General features: G+C 32.5%; 1 protein-coding gene across 1 annotated transcript in view; it reads left to right on the forward strand.

Moving 5' to 3' along the window:
* The window catches only part of FCHO2 (FCH and mu domain containing endocytic adaptor 2), a 111,175-nt gene that overhangs the window by 67,633 nt on the left and 17,184 nt on the right, over positions 1 to 26,358 (forward strand). Inside the window, exons 10-19 of the mRNA XM_090276373.1 lie at positions 1,537 to 1,609; positions 5,697 to 5,721; positions 9,121 to 9,178; positions 9,455 to 9,630; positions 11,069 to 11,080; positions 11,411 to 11,435; positions 12,895 to 12,937; positions 15,342 to 15,436; positions 19,479 to 19,582; positions 24,392 to 24,521. Of these exons, the coding sequence (XP_090132499.1) occupies positions 1,537 to 1,609; positions 5,697 to 5,721; positions 9,121 to 9,178; positions 9,455 to 9,630; positions 11,069 to 11,080; positions 11,411 to 11,435; positions 12,895 to 12,937; positions 15,342 to 15,436; positions 19,479 to 19,582; positions 24,392 to 24,521 (741 nt within the window). The remainder of the gene's footprint in view (positions 1 to 1,536; positions 1,610 to 5,696; positions 5,722 to 9,120; positions 9,179 to 9,454; positions 9,631 to 11,068; positions 11,081 to 11,410; positions 11,436 to 12,894; positions 12,938 to 15,341; positions 15,437 to 19,478; positions 19,583 to 24,391; positions 24,522 to 26,358) is intronic.

The raw sequence follows: 26,358 nt of genomic DNA on the forward strand, positions 1-26,358 counted from the left end.
GGCCAACAGATTCTCATCTTTACTTGATAAATAAACAGGTTAGCTGAAAGGAATATTACTGGTTAGAATATATATTTTAAAATATTAAATATACATGTGTTTGTTTTCAAATAAACGTAGATTGTTTTCTCCATTGACACCATTCTTAAACATTCTAATGTCATAAATATGAAACTCATCAATGCACATTAATGTATAGTGCTTGTTCAGTAGTAGGTAATGTATTCAGTAATTAATGAGGTACGCATTGATGTTAATATTACCATCATTTAGAATGGGTGATGATTTGACTTGAGAAAGGGTCCACACACTATTTAAACTGATTTTTTCATAGTGTGACACCCAAGAAATGGCTACTATTTTTGTCATATTTTATATAACTTGCTCTGTGATCAGCTGGATATAATTTGAAAACAAACTTCTAATTTTTCTATGACCTGTGTAAGAATTTAGAGAAATGGTTTGCTGTCATGTGTAAGGTTATTGTTGGAGTAGTGAGAGCTCTGGGGCCTAGGCTTCTTGTACTTAGTTACTAGCTCTTTGAGAGCAATAATGATTTAAATTCTCTATACTTCAGCTTTCTTTATTATAAAATGTAGACAGTAAATAATACATACTCTGTAAGACTAAAACTATTTGATTTTTTAAATGTTATAATGTGCTGTACAATTGTATGGTTTAGGGAGTTTGTTTTGCTTGAAAGTACATTATTCTAAGACACTGAAATTCTAATTCTGGCTTATAGTGGTTACTAGTTATATAACACTGATTTAAAAAACACAGGAACAAAACTACCCTTGAGTTTCTTCATCTATAAGATGAGAAGTTTGGTTAGGTATACTCTAGTTCTCAAAGAGTAAGCAGCTAAGCTTTAAGTGCGGAATTCCATCAACAATTTAATAGCATGACTGACCTTTAGAAATTAATTTGTCATGCAAGAGGAGGAGGAAGGACTGTCATATTAGGCAAAATTTAAATATTTGCTTATTTATGGTAGAATCCACTTATAACATTGTTTGTATTAGAGATAACATGAATGCCATGTTAAAAGTTTTCCATGTTTGTTATACTATTAATGGATCTGTTGTGTCATCTTCTTATTTAAAGCAACATATTTATATTTTGCGGACCCTCCAAGCAGGAAACATGGTTTGACCTGTATTTATAATAAAATCTAATATAGTGAATAGCGTACTTTCTTGGAAGTTTTAAGATATCTGCAAATGCTTGTTTTGCCTGATGTGACTTGGAGAATACTTACAGAGGAAAAGAGAATTTCATGGATTGAGTGAATGTTCTAAAACCTTTTGGTGAATAATAGGCTGTGTTATATTAATGTAAGTCTAAACAGACTATAACGCAGATTTAAATATTAGGGCTTAGCAATAATTTAATTTATTGCTTTCATCCATATTTATTGACAGTTATGAGCAAATTGTATGTCAACATACAAGATGTATTCATAAATTAAACATTTATCAGGAACATTTATGTTTCTGTAACAATACACATTTTTTAATACATATTTATTTTAAGGTATAAAACCAAGGAAAAGAAAGACTTTTGGTTTGCCAGGAATAATTAAAAAGGAAAAGGATGCAGAGTCTGTGTAAGTATATTAAATATTGTCAGAATCCTTTCTGTTGTTATAAATAATTAAACTATTGTTTTAAATTTGAAAAAGAAAATTGTGGAAATAACTCGTTATGTATGTCTGAGGGATGAAAAACACAAACTTTTCTAAATACATTTGCCAGCTTCTCTGGTTTTACCTAAAAGTATTCACTTACTTTAAAATTTCAAAATGAAAGCTTTAGTGTCTTAAAATTAAACTTTAAAGATACTCTTTATTAAATTATATGCGTATTTTAAAATACTGAAAATGCAGGGAAAACTAAAAATTTTTACAAGCCTTGATGCGCAGGGAAAACCTACAGTCAACAATTTGATGAAAATTCTTCTAGACAGCTCTAAGCATGTAGGGACATAGTGTTTATGTACATATACTATTGAACTTACAGTGGGGTTACGTCCTGATAAACCTGTCATTAACTGAAAATATAGTAAGACAAAAATGCTTTTAATACACCTACCGAACTTCATAGCTTAGCCTTAAATGTGCTCAGAACACAATATCCAAAAAAACACAGTACAGTTGGTCCCTGACTTAACAGTGTTTCAACTTATGGTTTTTCAGTTTTACAATGATGTGAAAGTGATACTCATTCAGTGGAAACTGTACTTCGAATTTTGAATTTTGATCCTTTCCCTGGCTAGGGATGTGCAGTATAATACTCTTGTAATGTTAGGCAGTGGCAGCCCAGCTGCAGCTCCTAGTCAGATGAAATAACTGATCCTCTACCATGTACTATGTTGCCAGCATTTTTTAGATATTGTGTTTTGTGTTTTTGCATCCTATCATGTCTACAAAACACCCATATGTGTCTCCTTCTTTTGGTGAGAAGAAGACAAATACTCTTGAGATGAAACTCAAGATAATTTCCCAACTGAAAGCTAATGTAAATGTTCTGAGCACATTTAAAGTAGTCTAAGTCAGTAGGGTATTTATTAAATGCATTTTCATCTTACATTATTTTCAACTTACAGTAGGTTTATTGGGACATAACCCCATCATGAATCAAGGAACATCTGTACACTTTAGGGTATTGGTCAAAGAGTATCATTAAGTTGGATCATCGGTATACATAAATGGAAAATGTTAAATGTGGAAGGAAAAACACTAACATGTTTAAACATTTATACTAGTCATCATTTTTTAGATAGAGGGTGGAGTATAAATTCGATTTATTCTTTATAAAAATAAGAAATTAGTATGCAAAGAACATATAATTTAGCCTGTAAGAATTTTGACTAGTAATAGGTAAGTGAGATTTTCTACGTTGACTACACATTAGAACTAGGAACTACCTGGGAAATTAAAATAAATATATCTATGCCAGGCCTCATTGCAGACCAATTAACCCAGATTGTCGGGCAAGAGGCCCCAGCATAGTTTTTTTGTTTTGTCTTAAGCAGGGTATGTGATTGTAATATCCTGGGGTTGAGATCATTGAGCTATGATTAACCAGAAACAAACTGGAATTTAAAGAATTCTTTCTTTCCATAATTACTCTTCCCATTTGGATTGAAGAGACACTAACTAAAAGTCTTAAGTGATTTGTTGACCTGGTAACATTGGTTGAAAATTTCTTTAGAATCCTTACTTCTCTAGCATAATCAGAACTCTCATGAGATATAATATTTTGATGGGTACTCATATTTGCAGTACAAGAGAACAATTTGTGCTTTGGGTATTTTTGCCTACTGCCTAGTTATAGCCTTAGCATCTGAGTTTCTCAGAATTTCTGCCTTTCTAAATGTCTGTTTCTTCTCATCCCCCGCCCCCCAAGTGGTATTATTTGGTTAACAAATTAAAACCAAATGCAAAGTGATTTATATCTTTAATTACCTCTCTTCACAAATGTCTTTTTTGAGCATTTATGAAGGGAGTATTTTACTAAGGGGATGGAACCTAATCTCTTTTTATAACATGGAAATACATTTTGAAATCTAAACAGTTGATTTGTAAGTAAATTTTTAATGCAGCCAGTTCATCTGTTAGTGACTATATTATGAAAAGAAATGGCTGTAAATTAAATCTTTTTATAATATATATTTTCACAGCAGTTCATTCAGGGAGCTTATAATATTTTTGTATATTTGTATTTTTTAATAATTTTTCATGATGAGTAATTTCCCAATATGATCACTAAGCCATTTGGATATTGGAATATTTTTACCAATGAGAATGCTAGGGCAGAAAATTATTCTTAATTAAATCACTGCACCACAATTTCCTTCTTTCAAAACTTTCTGGCAGAAAAAATGTTAGAATTCACTTTGGTTAAAATGCCAAAGGCTCTTGGCAAAATTATTCTCATAGCCTGAAGGCTTTTGGAATGCCAGCAGTTGTGGAAGAGGGGTCCTGTTTAGAGTGTGCTCTTACTGGGGTATTATCTGCAGGTCTCATGGAGCCCACCGTGAAGGCAAACAGATGAGAGCTTTAACACAAAGACTAAGGAATTCTGGCTTAAAGCCAGAGAATAAACTGTTTGGAACTATTACCCTTGCTTTTATTTTTAAACTGTGTCTCCGTAAAAAGGTGGAAAGTAGAAATGTTCTAACATCTTAATTGATATGATTTTGTAGAGGGATTAAATTTATTATTACAGTGCCTTTTCTGGTAGAACATTTTCTCAGTTTATACATAGGTGTTTAAGGAAGCTATTTTTCAAAACTGATTTTAAGCAATATAAAGGTCTGTGGGATTTGCAGTTAACTTCTCCCTTTGATGCTTCAGTTTGGATTAAAAGCACTGTGGTAGTCTCACTCTTTTTTCACTTTTTCAGTCTATTCCATTCTATTTTCCTGTAACAAAATTCTTTATTTTGTAGATTTACCGGGTTTGTGCTTAGTCTTTGGGTAGAGATTACTTGTTTATCCTAGATATTAATTTAGTGTTTTTTATTGTTAATTTGGTTCTTAAGGTGAACATGAAGCCTATATTTTCACTCTGTTAAAGCGCCACCCACATGTTGATTTTATGTGAATTGTCTCTCTGAAGCCAAAGAATATGTAACTAACCCAAAAGCCTTTTAAATATGCATTCTTAATTTTTGTTTGTGGATTTGTTTTAGAGTATATACATAGAAATTATTCTAACCTTAGTCCTCATGGCTTCATTGTCTTTAATTTCACATTTTTAGGTCTTTATTTGGTTAATTGAGAAGGTTGATTTTTATGTTTTTAGTTTTACGTTTAAAATAAGTTTTTGCTAATTTATATCCAGTCATATTTATCAGTTAAATGATAAAATACCAGTTCTGAACTACAGTACATATTACATTAAACTAGAAAGCTATTCCAAATGGAAGTCGAATTACTCATTTACCGAATTTGGAGAAAAGTAGTTTTGATTTTGCCCTGACTGGTGTGGCTCAGTTGCTTGGGAGTCGTTCTGCAAAGCTAAAAAGGTCACCGATTTGATTCCTGGTCAGGGCACATGCCTTGTTTGCAGGCTTGGTCCCCGGTCAGGGCGCATCAGTGTTTCTTTCTTTCTCTTTCTTCCTGTCTCTCTAAAAATGAAAAAAATCTTTTTTTTTTAAAGGTGGTTTTAATTTTTATATAGACTAGCTTCTAGATCTAGACAGTACTACACTTTAAACTGCTGTTTCGAAAGTATAGGGTTTTTTTTTAAGTTTTTAAAAATTATTTATAAGTGTTATTTACCATAAATATAAATATAGACTTTTTTAAAGCCAGGCTTTCTTCTCTGAAGGAAACTTTTTTTTTTTTTAACACTTTCTCTCCCTGAAGAAATAAGTCACTAAAAATCGTTGTAGGACTGACAGCTTCCTTGATACTGATTCATGTGTGTATTCATGAGAAAGAAGTACTATTGAAAGTAGTTTTAAAAATACTTGTTTTATTTTATCATGTACTCTGTGCACAGAAATACTTTCTTTTGAATTTTAAAATCATTTGGCATATTTTAATCTTCATGAGATGATCTCAGTATTTTTATAGAGTTTAAATAAAAGTTATGCTTACATACCAAGGTGAACACTTTCAAAATAGCATTATTATCAGATAGTTCTAATAGTTGACTGTTACTAATACTTTGTTTGTTTTAATAGGGAATGCCCTGATGCAGATTCACTTGTAAGTAGATTTTACTTTGATATAAACAATTTAAACTAGCCATTTTCATTAGGAAATACCCGACATGTTTGGGTTGAGTTGTTTATACATCTTTTCAAGAAGAATACTAATCATGCTGTTGTAAATTATTAAAATTATATATTACAGACACATTTCTGGCTTTATATTTCCAGATGCTTTCCTATTAAATAGGAAGTGTTTCTAACTACATTCGACAAGTCGATGTTTTACTTTTAAAATTGTAATGGTGCCAGAGCACCATTGTGCCTTCTTTTCCTTGGGAAATATGCCAGATCTCAGATCTGCATACTTTTATTTTAAAATGTGGTGCTCTTACTAACTTAGTCTTAGATCTATTAAAAATAGTACTTTATCTGTTCATGTATTTATGTTTTAAAGATTGTCATTTTAGAAAAAAAAAATAACCATGGTTAGTACTTTTCTGTGCTTTTTATTTTGTTTTAAAGAAAATTTTTTATTTCTTAAATATAATTCTTTCTATATAATTAAAGAACATATCAAATGGAGCTCCCTGTGGTTATCAGGAAGAGTAGATTTACCGAATGGTGTAAGTAGTATGTAAGACAGACACATTTTCAGATTGCTCCTCAAATTTGGGTCATGTTAACAAGTGTAGTAGTCAGGCTATTCATCTCCTTTGCTTATTGTTTTTGCTTATATTGCTATTGTTTCTTTTGGCCCAAAAGCATTCGCTCTTTTACAGCATAATGATGTACCAAAATAAGAACTGGGTATTTTGTGAAACATTGTGTTTTGTATTTATATAAAACGAGTACCTTGTTTCATATTTCAGCTTTAAAATAAGAAAACTATGATTTGTTAATAAATTTATAGTGGAAATAATGAAATAGACTCCTAATGAGCTCTAGGATCATCAGTGTTTTTGGAGTTCAAGCATTTATCTTACCACTTGCCTGTTAAGATACCATTGGTTTATTAATTAATGAAAAAGCCGGCAGATGTGTTTGGCATTTACTTTTAGTACTCATGCATTTTATTTCCAAATTAACTATGTATGGCATTTGCTTCATGATTGCAACATTGCATAAAATCCTTTAGTACAGCGGTTCTCAACCCGTGGGTCGCGACCCCTTTGGGGGTCGAATGACCCTTTCACAGGGATCGCCTAAGACCATCGGAAAACATATATAATTACATATTGTTTTTGTGATTAATCGCTATGCTTTAATTATGTTCAACTTGTAACAATGAAAATAAATCCCGCATATCAGATGTTTACATTACGATTCATAACAGTAGCAAAATTACAGTTATGAAGTAGCAACGAAAATAATTTTATGGTTGGGGGTCACCACAACATGAGGAACTGTATTAAAGGGTCGCAGCATTAGGAAGGTTGAGAACCACTGCTTTAGTACTTCATGTTTTATTTTATATATACTCCCTAAATAAAACATTTTTAATTCTCTCAGCTCATTTGATACTATTCTATAATCATTATGAACCAATTTGGAACTTTGTAGTCAAAATTGATTTAGATAAGTAGCCAGTACTTATCTGGAATTAGAAAAGGGCTTTTAAAGAGGACACAATTCTTATGCCATATAAGAGAAATGATTGATAAGTTTGTGTAGAAATAAAAAACTTATAAAATCAGAAAAAATATCTCATAGAAGATTTGAATAACTAAAGATAAATTGGCAGAAAGTATTTGCAAGACATGTAACAAGGGGCTAATTATTTTCCATTTTAAAGTTTTTATAGAGATCAGTGTGAAAGGTAAGCAAACACCCAGTAGGAAAGGGGCATTAAATAAAAACAGGCAATTTTCAAAACAAAAATGGTTAGTTGACTAAACATAAGAAATGTTGAAAATAGTAGTAGTCTCATTGTGATGCAAATTAGAATGAAAATACTGTGTTCTGAAAGTAGAAATATTCTCTTACCTGATTACATGGGCATACTTAGAGAAGTGTCCCTTCCTCTGTATTCCTTCTACTTCATCACTCTGCCTTGTAGCTGACCAACTTTATTTTGATTTATCCTTCTAGTGTTTTTTTTTTCCACAAAGATAAGCAAATGTGCCTATATTTTTTAGTTTTCAATTTTTCTTAAAAGATATTATATATATGTTCTTTTGCATTTTATTTTTAACTAGTTGTATTTCTGGGATCTCACTCCATATCAGATCATAAAAACTTTTCTCATAGCTGTATAATACTCTGTTTTTTGTATCTAGCATAGTTTATTCAACTATGCTTAGATATTTAGGTACTTTCCCATAATTGAGTTATAGATAACCTTCAATGAGTAATTTTGTTGTGTATGTATTTTAAAATTGTTGGGCGTGTATCTTTAGGGTAATTTCCGTGAAATGGGATTCCTGGATGGAAGAGTAAACATGTATTTTTGTCAGATACTGTAAATTTCTCTCTGGAGGGATTGTACTGCAGTAAGTTCTTAACCTTGTTGATAGGCTCTGTGACTTTAAGTGAAACTGTATAACTAAACCATTTTACCATAAGTTAACAAATTGATATAAACAAAAATTAAGTTCCTGTGGCATCTAATCAATGTAATAACAAAACCTTATTCGAGGACCTGCATTTGTATTTACAGTGATCCCTCACTTATTGCGGGTATTACGTTCTAGATGCCCCTGCAATAGGTGAAAATACATGAAGTAGGAACCTTACATTTATTTTAGTATTTACTGCGCAGTACCACAAAATTCCCGCGATATAGCGAAAAATCCGCGGTAAATAATTAAATATAATATTTTTAAAAATCCCGTGATACAGTGAGGCTGCTATAAGTGAACCGTGATATAGAGAGGGACTACTGTATACCAACAAAGTGTAAGAGTACATTTCCCCACAGCTTTGCCCAGCAGAGGTATTTTCAAGCTTTTGAATTCTTGCCAGTCTCAGGAGTAAAAGAGTAGTATCTTAGTGTAGTTATAACTTTCTTAGTAGTCTTTTATTTCTATTTTTTGTATAAATAAATATATATATTTATTTGCTTCTTTTTACCTAAGTTGTCAGTCCTCTGATTTCATCACCTTCCTTCCCCAGATACACACAGTCTTCTGCTTTCTTTACTTTGAAAACTGTGATGAAAATTTAGTTATCCACAGAACTGCTGGCATTTTACTTGAACCCCTATTCTATTCCTTTCAGTGTTCCTTCTGTCTGTATTATTTTGCAATGCTTTTCTATTTCAGACTTATGAAGAATGGAATGTGATTTGAAGCTATGTAACTAAAATACGTTATTTCCTCAGTGTTAGGATTTTGTTAGCCTGTTAATTTTTGATAAATGATATAGCCCTTCAGTAATAGTGAAGGCTGTTTTGCTATTTAATAATATATTTGTATTTGGAGCCATCATTACAGTAGTTTTCTTTTTCTTCCCCTAGAACATTCCTGATGTAGATGAAGAAGGCTATAGTATAAAGCCAGAAGCAAATCAGAATGATATCCTTTTATCACCCGAATATTCTTATGGATTATGTTGTCATATAAATACAGTTAAAACACTGTTATTTAATGAAGAGTCTTCAAATTTTTAATTATAATAAAATGACTCCATATTCTTTATTTGACATGTTTTCATTAACAAAAGTTAGTAGTTGTATTTCTGTTAAAAGTCCATCTTATCTCTGAAAGGTTTTTGTTACTTTTTATAAATGTGTGAAAAACTAGTTGTGCATTAAGACAATTTAAAAACTAAATTTTTTAACTGATATTCACATACCAAAGAAAACCATTTCTACTCATCTAGTGATTCTGATTCTGAAGATGAAGAACCAAAGAAGTATCGGATAGAAATCAAACCTGTGCATCCAAATAACTCACATCATACAATGGCTTCCTTGGATGAATTAAAAATGTCTATAGGAAATATAACACTCTCTCCAGCAATATCTGTAAGTAAGAGAATGAGCAAGTTTGTATGTCTTATATAGAAGTCTTTTTCTTTTTTAATACCATGTCTGCCTGAGTCTGATTAATTTTCAGAATAATAAAAAGTAAAACATCACTTAGCAATAGTTAAGCATGTTGGATGAGGAAATATCTATATTTTTTTATTCAGCTTTATTGAGGTATAGTTTATAATTTTATATAGTTGAATGAACTTGTGAGTTTGGCTTAGTTTTGCTTGCTTTTTAAAGCCTATTGCAAAAGAAGCAACAGTGTAGAAAATCTATTTCTGCCATTATGTTGTATTTTATAAATAGTGCTGTATGACTCACGCAGAACTTTGTGAACTGTCAGTATTAATCTTTTCCTTGTCAAATTTTAAAGTTATTGTCAATGTTTTGTAAATTTATGTAGAAGGGAATTCTGTAAAAATGAATTAAAAGATTAAATGATATCTTTGTATTTTTTGTCACTATAACATTCTTTTTTGTATACTTAACATAGAAGAAAAGGGAAAGATAAGAATTCTTGGTTATAGTGATTAATTTCTCAGTTCTAATTTGTCATACTTAATATCTTTTGAGGAAGACAAATAATCTTTCCATTGACATCATAGTCTAAATTCAAAAATGTTAAACTCTTGGGGAAGTTGTCTTAGAATGATATTTGGTATGTCTGTACATGTTCATAATTGATATTAAACCTGTTCTCCTTGATAATAGAGAATAAAAGTCCTCACCATTTCATATTGTTATTTGATTATATATTTTAAGAAGTCTGTATGTATTTGTTTGGATAAAAGATTTTTTCTCCCATTCAGTTTTAGAATTTAATTTTAGAATTATATTTTCCACCAAAAAGACAGATTTCTGAAGTGAAGTTTTAATCTACCATTACTAGTTAACATCAAGATTAATGTCAAGGTTAAATTATGGTATATATATGAAATAGAAAGTTGTGAAACCATTAAAAATTGTTATTGTCTAAGAGTATAACTAATTTAAAAAATATGTAAATAAATAAAAGCCTAGAGGACTATACATCAAAATGTTAATAAGCATTTATCTCGGTGGGGAGCTCATTAATGGTTTTAAATTTTATCTTTTATGCTCTTCTTTTATATTTGTTAAAAAAACTGAACATGTATTAATTTCATTCTCAGGAAATTAATAATCATAAAATTTTTAATTGTTAATATTGGGTGTGAACAGAGGATATCGTGGGTATATTTTGTTGTTCAGTTTGCTTATCTAACTTAAGTATCTCCCACGCCCTCAGCAATGTATGTTTTTTAAGGCGTATAGATTTTAGGTGTAATTCAGAAGGGAATAGACAATTTATTAGAGCTGGAAATATTTTATTTTTTTGGTGAGAGAAAATGGGAAATATATTTTAAATTCTAAAAAAAACCACTGTCTCTTTTCTTTTTCCATGTACTGCTAGAGACACAGCCCCGTAAGTGCAAGATTTTGTATTTTTATCTATTAGCCTTAAAAAAAATTGTAATGTTTGAACATTGATTTTTAAAATATCTGTGTTAAATATTTTAAATTAACAAGTCTTATCATAGTAAGTTGCTTTAGATATTTAATAGTTTAATATTTAAAAACATTTTCTTGAATGTTAAAAGTACATGTATTTTTAACTATAAAACAAAAAGGTTTTCTGTGTATATTTTTATGTAAATACAGTTCACAATTGAGCAGATTTACTAAAAACAATTCAAGATTTAGCTTCCCAGTATTAACATTTTACAAACACTTAGTTTTCGCATTTCTGTTTTAGGTGCAGATGAATCAGAATTCGTCTAGTAAGTTTGACATTTAAGTTGGTTATCTTATTTCTATTCAAATTTATCAGGCAGTTTGCTAAGCTTGTAGCCTTACATATGTAGCTATAGAAATAGGCTTTTCTCATCATGAGCCTTAACAACAGCAGACTAAAAGGATAATTATTTTATAACAAAACAGATTATTTATATTTTCTCTTTTAGCTTTGAGCTATACCTTAAACTTGAATACCTGACTACAACATTTTTTAGAAGTCAGCAAAGCCAGAGAGCAGCTTCTGATTTAAAATGTTAACTATTTAATTGGCATAACTTTGCCTCATGTGCCGGAAGGCATTTATAAGATAAGTAATCTTTAGTTTTACCCCCTTGTAAGTCATATCACAATTGCGGCTTCTATTATATGGTTTTTAGTATAACAATTTAATTATTAAAAGCATTTTGAGGTGTTAGTATCTCATGCATAATCATCCATAAAAATAAAAAGCTTTGTGGGAAAAATAGTTGAGGCAGCACACTCAAAAACCGTACAGTTTTGTGGAGACAATGCATAATAAAAACTTCAGTATCCTAATAAAAATTCTAGCTCAATTAAAAATACCCATTAAATTGATAATAAATATCAAACAAAAAGTAATATTTTATTTTTAAAAAAGAAATGGTGAGTAGCTTGATAGAAGATGAAAGAAAATGAAGATAAAAGGGGTTATTGACGTAGAGAGATGAAGGCAAAATGCAAAAAGATGGAGAGCACAGCACAATAATCACTTCGAGGGAAGGGCTTTTAAACTGGGCCAAGTGGAGAATGTGGTGTGAATGGGCATCACATACAGTGTGGTGTTCCTTGTAGTTTATTGCAGTTACCTATGTTGAAATATTTTGCGTTCATCAGCTATTGCTTCATGATGTAAAACATTGAGGTGCAGGGAAAACTGCTTATGACTTTTGCATTACTGATGCCTTTGCCCTGTGTACTAGTTGCTTATGAAATGATTCATGTTACAAATGCAAAAGGTAGCAAAGAGACTACCTTATAGAGACTGTTTCTCTAGGTTGTTATACAAATTTTAATTTTTTAAAATAGGATCCTTCAAGAGTTGGTAATTACTTTTAATCAGTATAATAATTTCAAATAATATTCTTAGAATTTGAAAAATGCTTTCATGATTCATCAGTTAAAATTCTTGAGTGATACTTGCACAAGTATTTAAACATTTGTCCTAATTTTTAAAGTTGCAGCCCATATTTTTCTCCTTTGAACAGCCATTTCATTTTAATAAATATGAGATTAGTTGATTTTTCTCACTGAAAATGTTAGGAGAAATAAAGATTTAGCAGAATTTCAGCTATTTTAATATTCTGCATAATAGAAAACTTGTTAAAAACTTATTTTTCTTTTCTTCACAATTGTTTAAATTATATTTGTTATTAATTCCGGAATTTTTAAATTGTTTATAGTAATGAGATAATTTTTAAATAGGTGAAGAGTTAACAAAATCGAAACCATCTGCTGCATCCAATGAGTAAGTCCCGTGTTTAAATTTTTTAAACAAGTACTTTATTTTTTAGAGCAATTTTAGGTTCACAGCAAAATTGAGTGGAACCTAGAGTTTTTGTGTATACTCTCTGGCCCCACGTAAGCTCAGCCTCCCCCACCAAAGTAGCACATTTGTTGTAATCGATGAACCTACATTGACACATCATTATCACCCAAGGTCCACAGTTTACACTAGGGTTTACTCTCGGTGTTATACATCATGTGCATTTTGATAGTTTTACACAGAATAGCCCTAAAATTCCTATTTTCCACCTTTATTTTAAAAAATTTTTTTAAATTTATTGTTGTTCTATTACAGTTGTCCCATTTTTTCCCCCCATTGTTCTCCCCTGACCCATTGTTCTACCTTTTTCTCCTTCCCTCCCCACTACCTTTAAATTTTAGGTATCCTTTGCCCTGTTTTCTAGAATTGTATTATCTCTGCAGTTTCAATTCCAGTAGGGTGTTGTGAATTATTCTATTTCTTAAGCTGTCAGGTTCCCTGTGGAGTTTTTCATGGTTTTAATTATTTCTTACTTGATAATATTTCTTTTTTATAATATTTTTTTAAAAATCCATTTAACTGATTTGGCCTTGGTGGCCTCACTGCTTCTAAATAAATGATAGTATCCCAAGTTTATACATGTCTGTATTTCAACTGGTTATTCTCATGGAAATTTTCTCACTCTTTTCCTTCAATTTTGGCTGTGACCTTATAAAATAGACTCTATACTTCATGAGTTTCAAAATGAAGTATACAGTCAAGTTGAAAAAGGAGAGGACTAGAAGGCATGTTGCCAGCTGTTAAAAAGAAAAATTATTTTAAGCCAATGTTGCATGGGTTCTTTTTCACTTCTGTAGCTATCAGTAAGAATACTTTCTTTTAATGTTTTTGCATGAGTAAAAGTAGGCTTAATTGATGGATAATTAATAAATGAATAGTTTAAAATTATTTGATACTTTCCAGGCTAGGCACAAATTCAGTATAGTGATGGTATTCAGTTGATTTGCCATTTCTAAAGATAAGTTGTAGAATGTTTTAAAACTTGGGATCATTTATGCAGTTGTGATTCTAACTAGGCTTTCTAATGCAAGATGTTGTGTGTTTTCAGGGAGGTGCATGTTGAGATAACTAGATATGTGCCTGTAGATCATTGTAATATTTTTATTATCTAGTTGGCCTGTTTTCTAAAATTTTGAAAAAATATTTTAAAAAATAATGGCAGTTTGATACTTTAAAACAGGTTTCCTCAAACCCCTGTTAGGAACCAGGCCACACAGCAGGAGGTGAGTGGCAGGCTAGCAAGTGAAATTTGGCTCACATTATTGTGTGAGCTCTGCCTCAAGTCTCTCCCCGTTCCTCACCCCCCAGTCTGTAGAAAATTGTCTTCCACAAAACCAGTTTCTGGTGCCAAAAAGGTTGGGGACCATGGCTTTAAAATATTGTTTTAATGGAGATTTAGTTTCTTTTTTAATAACTTAAATACATACAATTTTGATTTGTCAAGCATACCTCAATAAAGCTGGAAAAAAATAATTTAAAAAAGAGGTGGTGGCTAAGGTCAGGTGCTTCAAGATCCTAGAGATTATATTCATATAAAAGTTTGTATTAAAAGACGTAGGAGTTGAATCCAGAGAGTAACTAGTACAGTGGATATGAAGAGGTCAGTGGAGGAAAATTTTTGGTTATACAGCATGTTGAATTTTTTGAAACTAGAATGTTGATCCCCTTGATGATTTTGTCCATAGTCTTGGTTATATTTCATAGAAAAGGAATGTGTGACCCAGGTATTTCACCAGACTGCTTATGGACTCAGGCAGTGAGTTACCTGGGGAGAAATCCTGCCCTGCATCATCTCCTGCAGTTTATATCAAGCTTTTGGGCTTACTTGTGTACATGAGAAGTACTTTAAAAATAATCACTTACCCTCTTTCTTGGAAAATAAGCATTCCCTTATAAAATTTCTATCTGATATCGTATCGCTTAATACCTGAAATTGTTGTAGAATTAAGTAGCTGTGTGTTCTTAGGGGCAGCTCATTTAGAGACTCTGTGCTGCTCTTTTTCATTTGTGAAGCTGAAATCATTATTTCCATTCTGACATCCTCTAGGGCTGTTAATGATATAAAAGGTGCAATAAGTGAGGATTTATCCTCTATACTCTTCCTGACACCTTCATACAATGTTATTGTAGAGTTCTGCCTAAAGCGGTTCACAAATATTGGTTTGTTAAATTTGTCAAGTTTCTTCACGTATTCCATTGACAGAATATCACACTTTTTAATCATATGTTGAGCTATTATAATTCTGTGAAATAATAATAAGTGACTAGATTTTATACTAGTAAAATATTCCTTATTAAAATTCTTGTTTTTAAAATACTATGGAAGGAAAGGGACCTGTGATTTACTTGCTTGGGACCCTCTGTTTGGACCATCTCTTGATTCATCATCTTCAGCTTCACTAACTTCATCATCATCATCAGGTAAATATATGTATGCTTGCATATATATTTTATTTTTAAAATATTTTATTTATTTATTTTTAGAGAGAAGGGAAGGGAAGGAGAAAGGGAGAGAAACATCAGTGTGTGGTTGCTTCTCACACACCTCCAACTGGGGACCTGGCCTGCAACCCAGGCATGTGCTCTGACTGGGAATTGAACTGGCGACCCTTCGGTTCGCAGGCCAGCATTCAGTCTACTAAACTACACCAACCAGGGCTGCATACATATTTTAAACTAAGGAATTCAGAGGTTACTTTTTCTGAATGATTTATTCATTACTTATTGTTGTACTTAATAACCGAATATTTTTTTAACTTGTCTTCTGACCATACTGCCAGCTAAGTGATTTTACACTGGTTTTGTTAACTTAGCTTAAAGACCCTATGGCTTAAACAATAAAAACTTATCAAACATCAACAGGTTTTTTTCATTTGTACACATATATTTCTAAGCATCATTCCCATATTGATGCCCAAATAGTCTTAACTGTTTATAGACAAAATTCAGCTGTATTGATGTGCATTAATGTAACCAGTGCTTTCTTGATGGATATTTAAGTTGCATCTAATTTTCAAATACTATGAATATTCATGAATATAAAAAATTTTGTGCACATGTCTCATAATATCCTTACAATAATTTATCAATATAAGATTTATGAGTCAGAAGATACACTCATTGATACTTATTGCCAAACTGCTTTCCAGAAAGCTTTTAGCACTTCCCAAGCAGTGTCTGAAAGGACTGGATGAATGCTTTTTGTAGTTTTGGCAAGAGTATGTTAAGTTTCTCTTATCTTCAAAATATAAATTCCCATTTGCCAACACTCAAAGCAGGCATCAAAAAGTCATGTTTAATAAAACCACTGCTTGTTCAAAGCAAGAAAGTTGATCTTCAAATTTCTTGGGGGATTTTAGAAATGGGGAAAGAAATTTTATTGTCCTAATTTTATATATGTAAAGCTCAGATGATCAGGAACTTCTCTTAAGATCATATAAGTAGGAAATGATGAAGCATAGATTCAGACCTGGATCTTACTAATTCTAAATAAAATCTTTTGTGCTCTGGCAGATTAACAAAACAATAAGCCTTGTTGAAACATTTTACTATTAATAATAAAATAAACATGGATTTAAAATTAGACTGTTTAGAAACTAATATTTTAAAAATAATTTTTAATTGTATTTTAGGCAGCCTAATCTGAAACAATTTAGAATTTTGAAGGGAAAGTGATCTGTATCTGATACTTGTAAAACAGCAAGTAGTAGTCAATAGATAGTTGAACATATTCAGAAAAGTGTCATTATAGCCTTTCTTAATGAGCATTTGCTACTAATTAGTTTTATAAAAATAACCTTACCAGCAGGTTATATAAGGGAAGTAAAACTGTACAGGAAAAACTGAAGTTGTTCTTAGGTCTCTTTTTTGTTTGCTAAGAATGTCGGAGTGGTGTTTTGTATTTAGAATGAAGAGGGTCCTAAGCAGTGTTTTTCAGTTTTGTTAATATTATTTTATGAATTATTTTTTCAAACCTTTCAATAAAAAATTTTTACATTGGTATCACAGAGGCTTTAATTACATTTGTAACTCTACCCTTTGTCTCTATTTTCTTAGCACAGTCTATTTTCAAGAAAATGTTCTCTTTTCCTCTCGCTACCTATCTAAAGAATGTTTAGCCCATATCACTTTCAGTTCAGGTAAAAAAAAAAGTGATGTATTTTCATTCAGTGGTCATTTGATGTTTAGTACCTAGGATATGATAAAATATTTGGTAACCTTTTGCTAGTTTTAAAATTCACTTTGGTATGCATTTTTAACCTTCCTATATAGTCTGAAAAATAATGCCATAAATTATTTTGCCCTTCAGAGAATATTAGTGATGTTGAAAGAGATAATTATTGTTACACAGTATAATTAATAGCACCACCAGAGAGCACAAATAAGTTTCCTTTTGCTTCATGTTCGCAACATCAGTGGCTCTCCTTTATTGATGAACTTGTTACAAGTTCATCTCTCCAGTGGAACTCAGACAGCATTCAAGAGACTGCATTGGAAAACTGAAAATGCCTTTGGGTCTCATGCTTTGATGAGAGATCTTCCGAAAGCTGCATCTCTGAGGATCAGAGTGGCCTTTGCCATAATATCACATGTCCTGAAAAATTAATGACAGAAGGTAGCAATGCTGCTGATTTTTCTTCTGCATCATCATCATTGCTTCTGCAGTCTAGATTAGTATGTTTCTTTGTTCAGATAAAGAATGATGTGGGAAACATGCCTTATCTATTCTTCATAGGCATTATTAGAGGGCAGGTATAGGTTAGCTCGTATCTCCTGTGTTTTTATACTTTACAAGCCACTTTTTATTTCTTCATATATTGCATCTAATAGACATTTCTTGGACGTGAACTCCACTGTTAACATCATTACTACCAAAAAAAAAAAAAAAAAAAACCCACCCAGTTAAAACACTTAAGCTTGTAGATAATTGTAGTACAGTAATCTCCTACAAAGGCTTCTGAAAGCAGTACCTAATTGGCATATGCACATAGATTCATTTATAATATATACATTTATTGTTAATTTATAATTAGTAGATTCATTTATAAACAGTTTTATTAGCTTTCCCTAAACAGCAATTTCTGATTATTTGAATTTAACACTTCTACTAGTCTTGGTTTTGAGTCAGTCTAAATGCCGTTTGGAGAGGCTACTTGATTAATCAATGATTAATGAAGTTGAAGGTATAAATGTTATGTTAGGCTTTCTCACAATGTTGAAGTAACTTGAGTATTGGTCAGTGCTGGTCTCATTGATAATGAACATATCTTTAAAGTAAATGTGTTGTAGCACAGGGAGGAGAGATGGTCCTCAGGTGGTGCGTGTTGCTTCTGGTGTGTAGCTGAAGGCAGGAGTGCAGCTGCTGACCGGGAAGGGGCCACTGCTGACTGGGAAGGGCTGCTGCTGACTGGGAAGGGGCAGCAGCCTCAGAAACTAAACTTGATTTCTTGCGACCTGCTGTTTTCTTTACGCAACCTGAAAGTTGTTTACATCTTTTCTCCCTTCGTATGGTATGCTTTCTAAGTGATTCCAAACCCCCCGCGTCACTCCTGTGTGACTGCCTTTGCTCTTCAGGCTGCTTCCTGCCACCTCCATGTTCTTTCCATGCCTCCAGCCCTCCATCGCTGACCAAGGGTCCTCAACTCTACCTCTTGTTTCCCCATGGTTATACATAGGCCCATTTATGTACTTCTAACTTTACACATCTGCAAACTTATAACATTTCCATCCATAATATAGTCTTCAGTCTCTGAATTATGTGACTTCTGATAATGGACATTTGGATTCCACTCACTAATTTCTACCGTGATGAGTTATTTTTAATTAGGAATACTGAGGGTTAGTACTTCTTATTTATAAAATTGCAAAATTTGCAACTGGTGGTGAAGAACAGTGAAAAGTTAAGATGTTATTTTCAACACTTACCAAAAATGAATTAGAATGATGTAGGGAAATTTTTTAACAAAGATAATTATTTTATCACAAAAAAGGTTACAGTGTAGTTCAAAAAAAGTCAGATTAGTTTTAATTAAGGTAAGTGTTTTATTTAGAATTTAACTTCCTGTTTTGAAGGTAGTGGTTCAAAGGTTGGTCTTACATTACTGTCTGTAAAGTAGGTATATGGGCAATAAGCTAAAAAGACCTTAGGCCTTAAATTGTTCATTTATACCAGCTAATTTATCAGATTTAATTTTTATATGTATAAATAATTTAAACAGCAATACAACTTATGTGTGTCAGTTTTATTGAACATTTAATGATTTTTTTTTCCAGGAATAATATTGGTAGCTTTGAGAAAAGCATGCTTGATTGATAGATTCCTAGTATTTCACCAGATACATATATTGATTTTTTTTTAATTTCTGAAAAATGAGCTTTGAATCCTAACAGTTCCTCTATAGTAGAATGTTTTATGTACGATTGCTACATACTAACATTTCTCTTCACATTTCCCCCCCACCAGCCAGGCCCACAACTCCTCTTTCTGTGGGCGCCATTGTCCCACCACCAAGGCCTGCTTCCAGACCGAAGCTTGCTTCCAGCAAACTCAGTGGGATTAATGAAATAGTATGTACTCCGGTATTTCTGTTTTTTAATTATAACTGTTTTGATTTCAGAAGCAAGTGATATCTTTCTATATGTCCCTTTATAATTAAATGCTTGGAATTTTCTATTCAGTCTTCAAAGTATAGAAAAGTTTTCCCAAACAACACATTCTTCACCCCCCCATCTTATCCTGTTATCATACCTGTGGTGCAAGATGTTATTCAGAAGGATTCAGTACCCATTGTTTCACAGTTGAGAAACAATTTTTATGTGATTTTGCTTAAAATCAAATATTAAGGAAGTTGTGGTTCCTGGCCTTAGAAATGTACTGCCAGGAGAGTCCTGGAAGACATCTAGTTCAGCTTTCTTTATTTTGTATATAAGGAAACTGTAATTCACATCACTTAATTGTCTTGTACATATTGCTGTTAAAAAAAAAAAAGCATTGGTCTTTCAAAAGTTGTCAGATAATGAAAAATTTTATGGGTTCTGTTCAGAGTGAGGCTCTCCCAAACCGGTCTTCTTGCCTCTCATCTATTCTGCTTTGCTTTTATCTTTTACACTAATTGCCCATTTAATTGCCAGAATTAAATTTCTGAAAGTCAAGCTTAATCTTCTTTTTCCCCTGATAGACATATCCAGTGGTTGAATGTTTTAGCTGCATGTACAAGGCTTTTGATAAACTAACTGCGTCACCCAAACTTGCTCAACAACCTGCATTACTAGACTTCACTGCCCAACTTTCTCCTCTTTGTAGCCTAAGTTCCAGCCATTTGAAACGTCCCACTGTTCCCCAAACACATCATGCTCTTCTGTACACCATGTCTTATTATGCCTCCTCTATCTGAAATGCCCCTCAGTTTTCTTTAAGACCCTATTAAATATCACCACGCAAGCAAAGCCCTGTTTGATCATGACTCTTCCCCCCAGTGGGTTTAATCATTCTCTTCCATATACCCATACGTTGCTTATATTTCTCTTAGTGCACAAATCACATTGTATCTCTCCCCCAACCCCTCACCAGCCATTCTTTGTGTGTGTTTCCCTTACTGAACTATGCTATGCCAATTTCATATCCTTAATACTTTGCATAATGCCCATCATGGCGTACATAGAAAATGTGTCATGACTAAATGACAAGGCTTGAGCACCAAGCGTTTACCTGTTCACACCTTTCTCTTACGTCTTATCCCAGTGAACAGACTTAGTGAAAGTGAAACAAAAGACTACCAGCTGCAGAGATGGTTATTATTTAAGCATTATAAAAATTATTACATCTTAATAACATGGTGTTTACTGATTACAAAAAGCAATACATGATCATATTGTGAAATTTGATCATAAACACATAAAAAATGTTTCTATATTTTACCAAAGATTAACCACTGTTAACTTTTATATATCCTTCATTATTTTATTATTATATTGTAATCCTCACCTGAATAAATGTTTATTGATTTGAGAGAGAGAGAGAGAGAAACATCGATCAGTTGCCTCCTGTACGTGCCCTGACCAGGGATCAAACCTACAACCTTTTTTTTAACTTTTTTTTTTTTTTTTTAGATTTTATGTATTCTTTAGAGAGAAGGGAAGGGAGAGAGAAAGAGACGGAGAGAGAAACATCGGTGTGTGAGAGATACATTGATTGGTTGCCTCTCGCATGCCCCCAACTGGGGACCTGGCCTGCAACCCAGGCATGTGCCCTGACTGGGACTCGAACTGGCAACCTTTTGGTTCATACGCTGGCACTCAATCCACTGAGCTACACCAGCCAGGGCAAACCTGCAACCTTTTGATATATAGGATGATGCTCCAACCAACTGAACCACCCAGCCTAGGCTCATTAGTTTTTGAATGCATAAGTACTTATGTATTCGTAGGTAGTAAAATACAGTTGTTAAAAGCACCAGTTTATTAGCCACGACCTGAGCAACATTAGGTAGGTTATTTATTTGGAATCTCAGTTTCCTTATGGGTAGAATGATAATAGGTTGTTGTGATGCTTAAATAAGTTAATTCAGGGTGGGGTAAAAGTAGGTTTACAGTTGTTCATATGGAAAATAATATAATAATTAATAAATAATAAAACAAGAACGAACAGTATGTTTTACACAATCAAACTTGTATACCTACTCTTTCCCCATTGTCAAGTGAAAATTATTGCTCAGAAACTATGAATGGTATGTGTATATTTTTTAAAGAAAAGGTCTTTTCTTACGTATTTTTTACTTGTTCTTCACTTGAAAATATTTTGGAAATGTCTTATCATGAATTATTCCATAGTTTTCAAACTTCTTTAAAGTGGTAGAATTCTTTGTCAAATAATTTTACGTTGTTAAATTATTAAATAAGTAAAAATGGGACTTCTATAGTTGAATCCTTCATATCACCCTTCACTCTCTGCCCTGGCCTTGAGAGTCTTCTAGAGACCAATCTCTTAAGTACTTGCTTCGGGGAGCGCCAATTGAATTGACTGCATAGCGGAACTGCTCCATCTTCTACACTGTTGCCAGCATTAAATTTCCAAAAATTTTTAGAAATTTCTTTGACATTTAAGTTTATTTCCAAGTTGCCATTATAAACAGTGTTGTAATGAATATCCTATGTTTATGTCTTTGCAGACATTATTTCCTTAGTAAAAATTTTAAAAAGAGAAATCAATGAACTAAATGGCATGCACATTTTTAAGGCTCTTGATGATTGTTGCTCTATTATTGCCCACCAGAAAGGTAATGCTGATTTGAATTCTCTCCAGCTGTACCTCGGAGTGCCCTTTTTCTTGCATGCTTGTATGTGCACTTTTGTCAGAAGGTCTGTAACCACACCCCTGCAGAGAACCGCTCCATGTCTAGGGCAGTGGTCTTCCAAGTGTGGTCCTCCGACCAGCAGCGTTAGCATCTTTTGGGAACTTGGTAGAAATTCAGTTTATCTGGCTTCACCCCAGACAAATGTGAAGTCCTGGGGAGTGGTCCAGCAGTTGTGTTTTAACAGGTCCTCCAGGTGATTCCGATGCTTACTAATGTTTGAGAAACACTGTTTTGAAGCAGTGCTGTCCAATAGAAAACGAATGCAAGTGACATATATAATTTTAAATGTTCTCGTAGCCACATAAAAAAGTAAAAACGGTGTAACATATCTTATGTCATATATAAAAAAATCAGTTTAACATATAACAATTTGAAAATTATTGAGTGTTTACATTCTTTCTGTGTGTGTGCTAAGTCTTCAAAATTCACTGTGTATTTTATAGTTACAACTCGTCTCAAATTTGGACTTGCCACATTTCAAGTACTAGTGGCCACTGTCCTAGACAGTGACATTCTAAAATAGAGAAAACCACTTGAGAAAAAAGCTGTCTTTGCCTTTCCCTAAAAATTGTAAAAGGCACATTCTAAATTATAAATTGTAAAAATGCAGCCTCATTATATTGATCACAGGGTACATGTGACCACAGTATTTGATTTCAAGACTTTTTCTAAGCTTGTTAGTTTCTAATCAGCTGTTGAATTTACTCTTATTTGGCTTTATACCTTGCACTATCCCAGTCTGTACACATACATTTTTACACCTAGCTATAGTTTTTCAACCTGTTTCTTATAGTAATGAGTCATCAAAAAATCATTCTCTGTAACTAAGTTTAAAAATAGTCAAGTGCAGTTGAGGGTTTATAATAATAAAACAGTTCGGGGAGGTGTTTTCTAGTTTTCAAAGAAGTTTATATCTGTAAATGTATATTTATGCAGTGAAGAGTTGACTAGTTTTAGTGTATCATTGTTTATAGGGTTGGTGTGTTTTTGCCTTTTATTTTTCAAGTCCCTCAAATAACTGAGGACAGGAACAATGTCTCGTTCACTGCTTTGTATGTAGTACCTAACCCATGGCCTGATACCTAGTAGGCACTAAATAAATACTGTATTTGTTTCTTTTTTAAACAGGAAAAGGTTATTTTTAAGTAAGCTAAATATGCCTTATTTTAAAAAGTGAAGCACCTCAGGAAGTATTGCTAATGTGTTATTGAACAATTAGGAATTTGGAAGGAAAGAATTTATTCACCAAGGTGAAAGATAAATTAATTGAAATCGTTTTTTATATTTGTTTTTATGTTAAATTAGAAAGTGGGAAGACAGCAGAATTAAGATTTTATCAAACCTCTGTATGGTGTTAACTTTCTCAAAGAGGAAGCATTAAAATGTATTCTAAAGGAACATGTGGGAATTTGTAAACACCAAAAGTAAAGGGCAAGCAGTATTTAGGGAGAAAATATTTGCAGCAAATAAAGGATTAGTGAAAGTTCAGGTAATAACTAAGTCCTCCCAAAACTAAATCAGACAAAGCTAACATATAGAACTCATACAAGGGAGAATGCTTATTTTATTTTTATCTTATCAGATTGGCTGAAAATTAAAACTATGTTTTCCATCTCATAAGGCCCATCCTTTCATTGCTGGCAAGGGTACAAAGAAATATTTTATTGTATTTTTAAGCAGTAAAGTCAATAACCCTTTTGGGAAGCAGTTTGGCAGTAAGTGTGGAAAGTCTTCATATTGTTTAATCATTTAACTTCTGAGAATCTGTCTTAACCATACTTTTTGATATACAGAAAATTAGGTGCAAAATTTCTTTTGACAGCATTATTTTAAAAGTGAACTTTTCAGCTTTTAATATGGTCTCAAAAATTATCTGACCTGTGGCATCTCTAACTTTGAGGTTTAAGAAACACATAAGTTCGGTCTAATGTATTAAAGTGAAACCTATCTGATACCTAATCATCTTTTCCTGATAAAGGAGGGGTTGTTTTACCATGTTGATAAATAACTTCTTGTTTTTAAGCCCAGGCCGTTCAGCCCACCTGTAACTTCCAATACCAGCCCACCTCCTGCTGCTCCTTTAGCTCGAGCGGAAAGTTCTTCCTCTATCTCATCTTCTGCTTCATTAAGTGCTGCCAACACTCCAACAGTAGGTAAGGGATTACCATCTGTTATGTGTGAAAGTTAGCATCCAAAGTATAATCAGGGAGGGTTTTTTGTTGTTATTTGTTTAATGGGCTGGTGATGAATTTAACATTGGAAATTTGGGTTTTCTGCAAACACACCTGGCATTATCAAACTAGCCACATTTTCCTTTTCTTATTCACAGTTTATATTATCTGAGTAGGAGAATTTTAACCATAGTTAGCATTGTTAAGAATGCCTCAAATTTACCTGAGGCTAATATAAATAACATTGAATATAAACTGTAATTGAAAAAAAAAAAAGACAATGCATCAGATTAATAAACTACTGACCAATATAACTACTGTAGTTGAAGGCAAAATATAATACAGCCCTTTCTCCTATGCACAATACTTGCATTCTTAAGAAAGTTTGTATTTGAAAAACAATTGATTCATTGAAAAATAAGAGGTTTTATGCTTGCAATGAATTTTTTTTCCTATAAGAATTTAAGTCATAAAGATTTAAAAGTAGATATTAGGGCATAGCTATATAAACCTAAACCTCACTGAACAAGTTCAGTATTACATTTAGATTTTGCTCAAGAATTTTTTTCTTTCATTGCCTTTATCCAGTTTTTCCTGTAGATTCTTGTTACAGTACCTTTCTCACCCACTGTTAGTGCAGTAAAGAAAGCACAAAGCCACATAAAGCAGCTGTGTTTCAGGAGCAACAACTTATCAAAATTGTAACCGTCCCCATTGCTGCTGCTTCTAAGTAATGATGAATTTATCCTTGATAATGCACATCACTGATTTGTACTAACTGAACTTAATTCAGAACTGCCCAAAGTGTGGTCCTTTGGTCTGCAGCATCTGTCTGCATCACCTGGAAACTTATTAGAAATAGAACCTTTTAAATCAAACACTGGGAGCGGGGATAGCAATGCTTGAACATGCCTTCCAAGTAATTCTGATGCATGCTAAGTTTGAGAATCATATCCCCAATTAAGGTGATTTAATTATTATCTAACTTGATTTGTCAGAGCTCACCCCAAAGAAATTCATTTTGTGTCTATGGGCTTTGTAAAAATGGTGTAAGTAATATAGGCTAAAATGAGATCATAAAGGATTTGATTTCTAAATGCCCAAACATGATGTTACCATCTTATTTTGTATACCTTGTGAACATAGCATTTTCCCCATCTTTTAACTTGATGTAAACACAATATATTTAATAAGTTTGTCTTTTTGTTTGCTATAACAGCAATGTATTCTTATTTTTTGTTTGTATATGTGGTTTTTGTTAATTTTTGTTTTTGCAGAATTTACATTTTAGTCATAAAATACATAGATGGGTCCTATTAGAAATCAGGCAGGTGGTCTAAACCAAAATTAGCTCTAGTTATTTTCCATTATCTAGATTATTCAGAAGGTTTTCTGTTTCTGATGGAAACTTTAATTTTGATTAAGTTGGTACATAAGGTTTTAGTTTGAGCCACTGTGGGCAGCAGAACTACAAATAGGTAGGTGACTCTGATGATGCAGGTTGGAAGTATGTGGATTTTGTACAACAAACCTTCTTTAAAATCTACCTAAAATTTTTTTCTTTATTGTGATGCTTATTCAGCTCTTCATTTAGATGTAAATTTTTGACTATTGTTTCTTGAAAGTATTCTTTTCCTGCAATATTTTGTTTTATTTAAATATGATAGAAGATGATAATTTGATTGGGACACTCTCTGAAATTGAAAAGCACTGTGAGACTTCTCAAGGTATTGTATCAAAAGCAAGTGTATGTGTTAACTAATGATCCTAAAGTGTATCTAAAATACTTTGTTATCTAAATTTTCCTTTTCCAGCAATG

This window comes from Furipterus horrens, unplaced genomic scaffold (genome assembly GCF_987537825.1).
Source record: "Furipterus horrens unplaced genomic scaffold, mFurHor1.1.pri manual_scaffold_5, whole genome shotgun sequence".
Lineage (NCBI taxonomy): Eukaryota > Metazoa > Chordata > Mammalia > Chiroptera > Furipteridae > Furipterus > Furipterus horrens.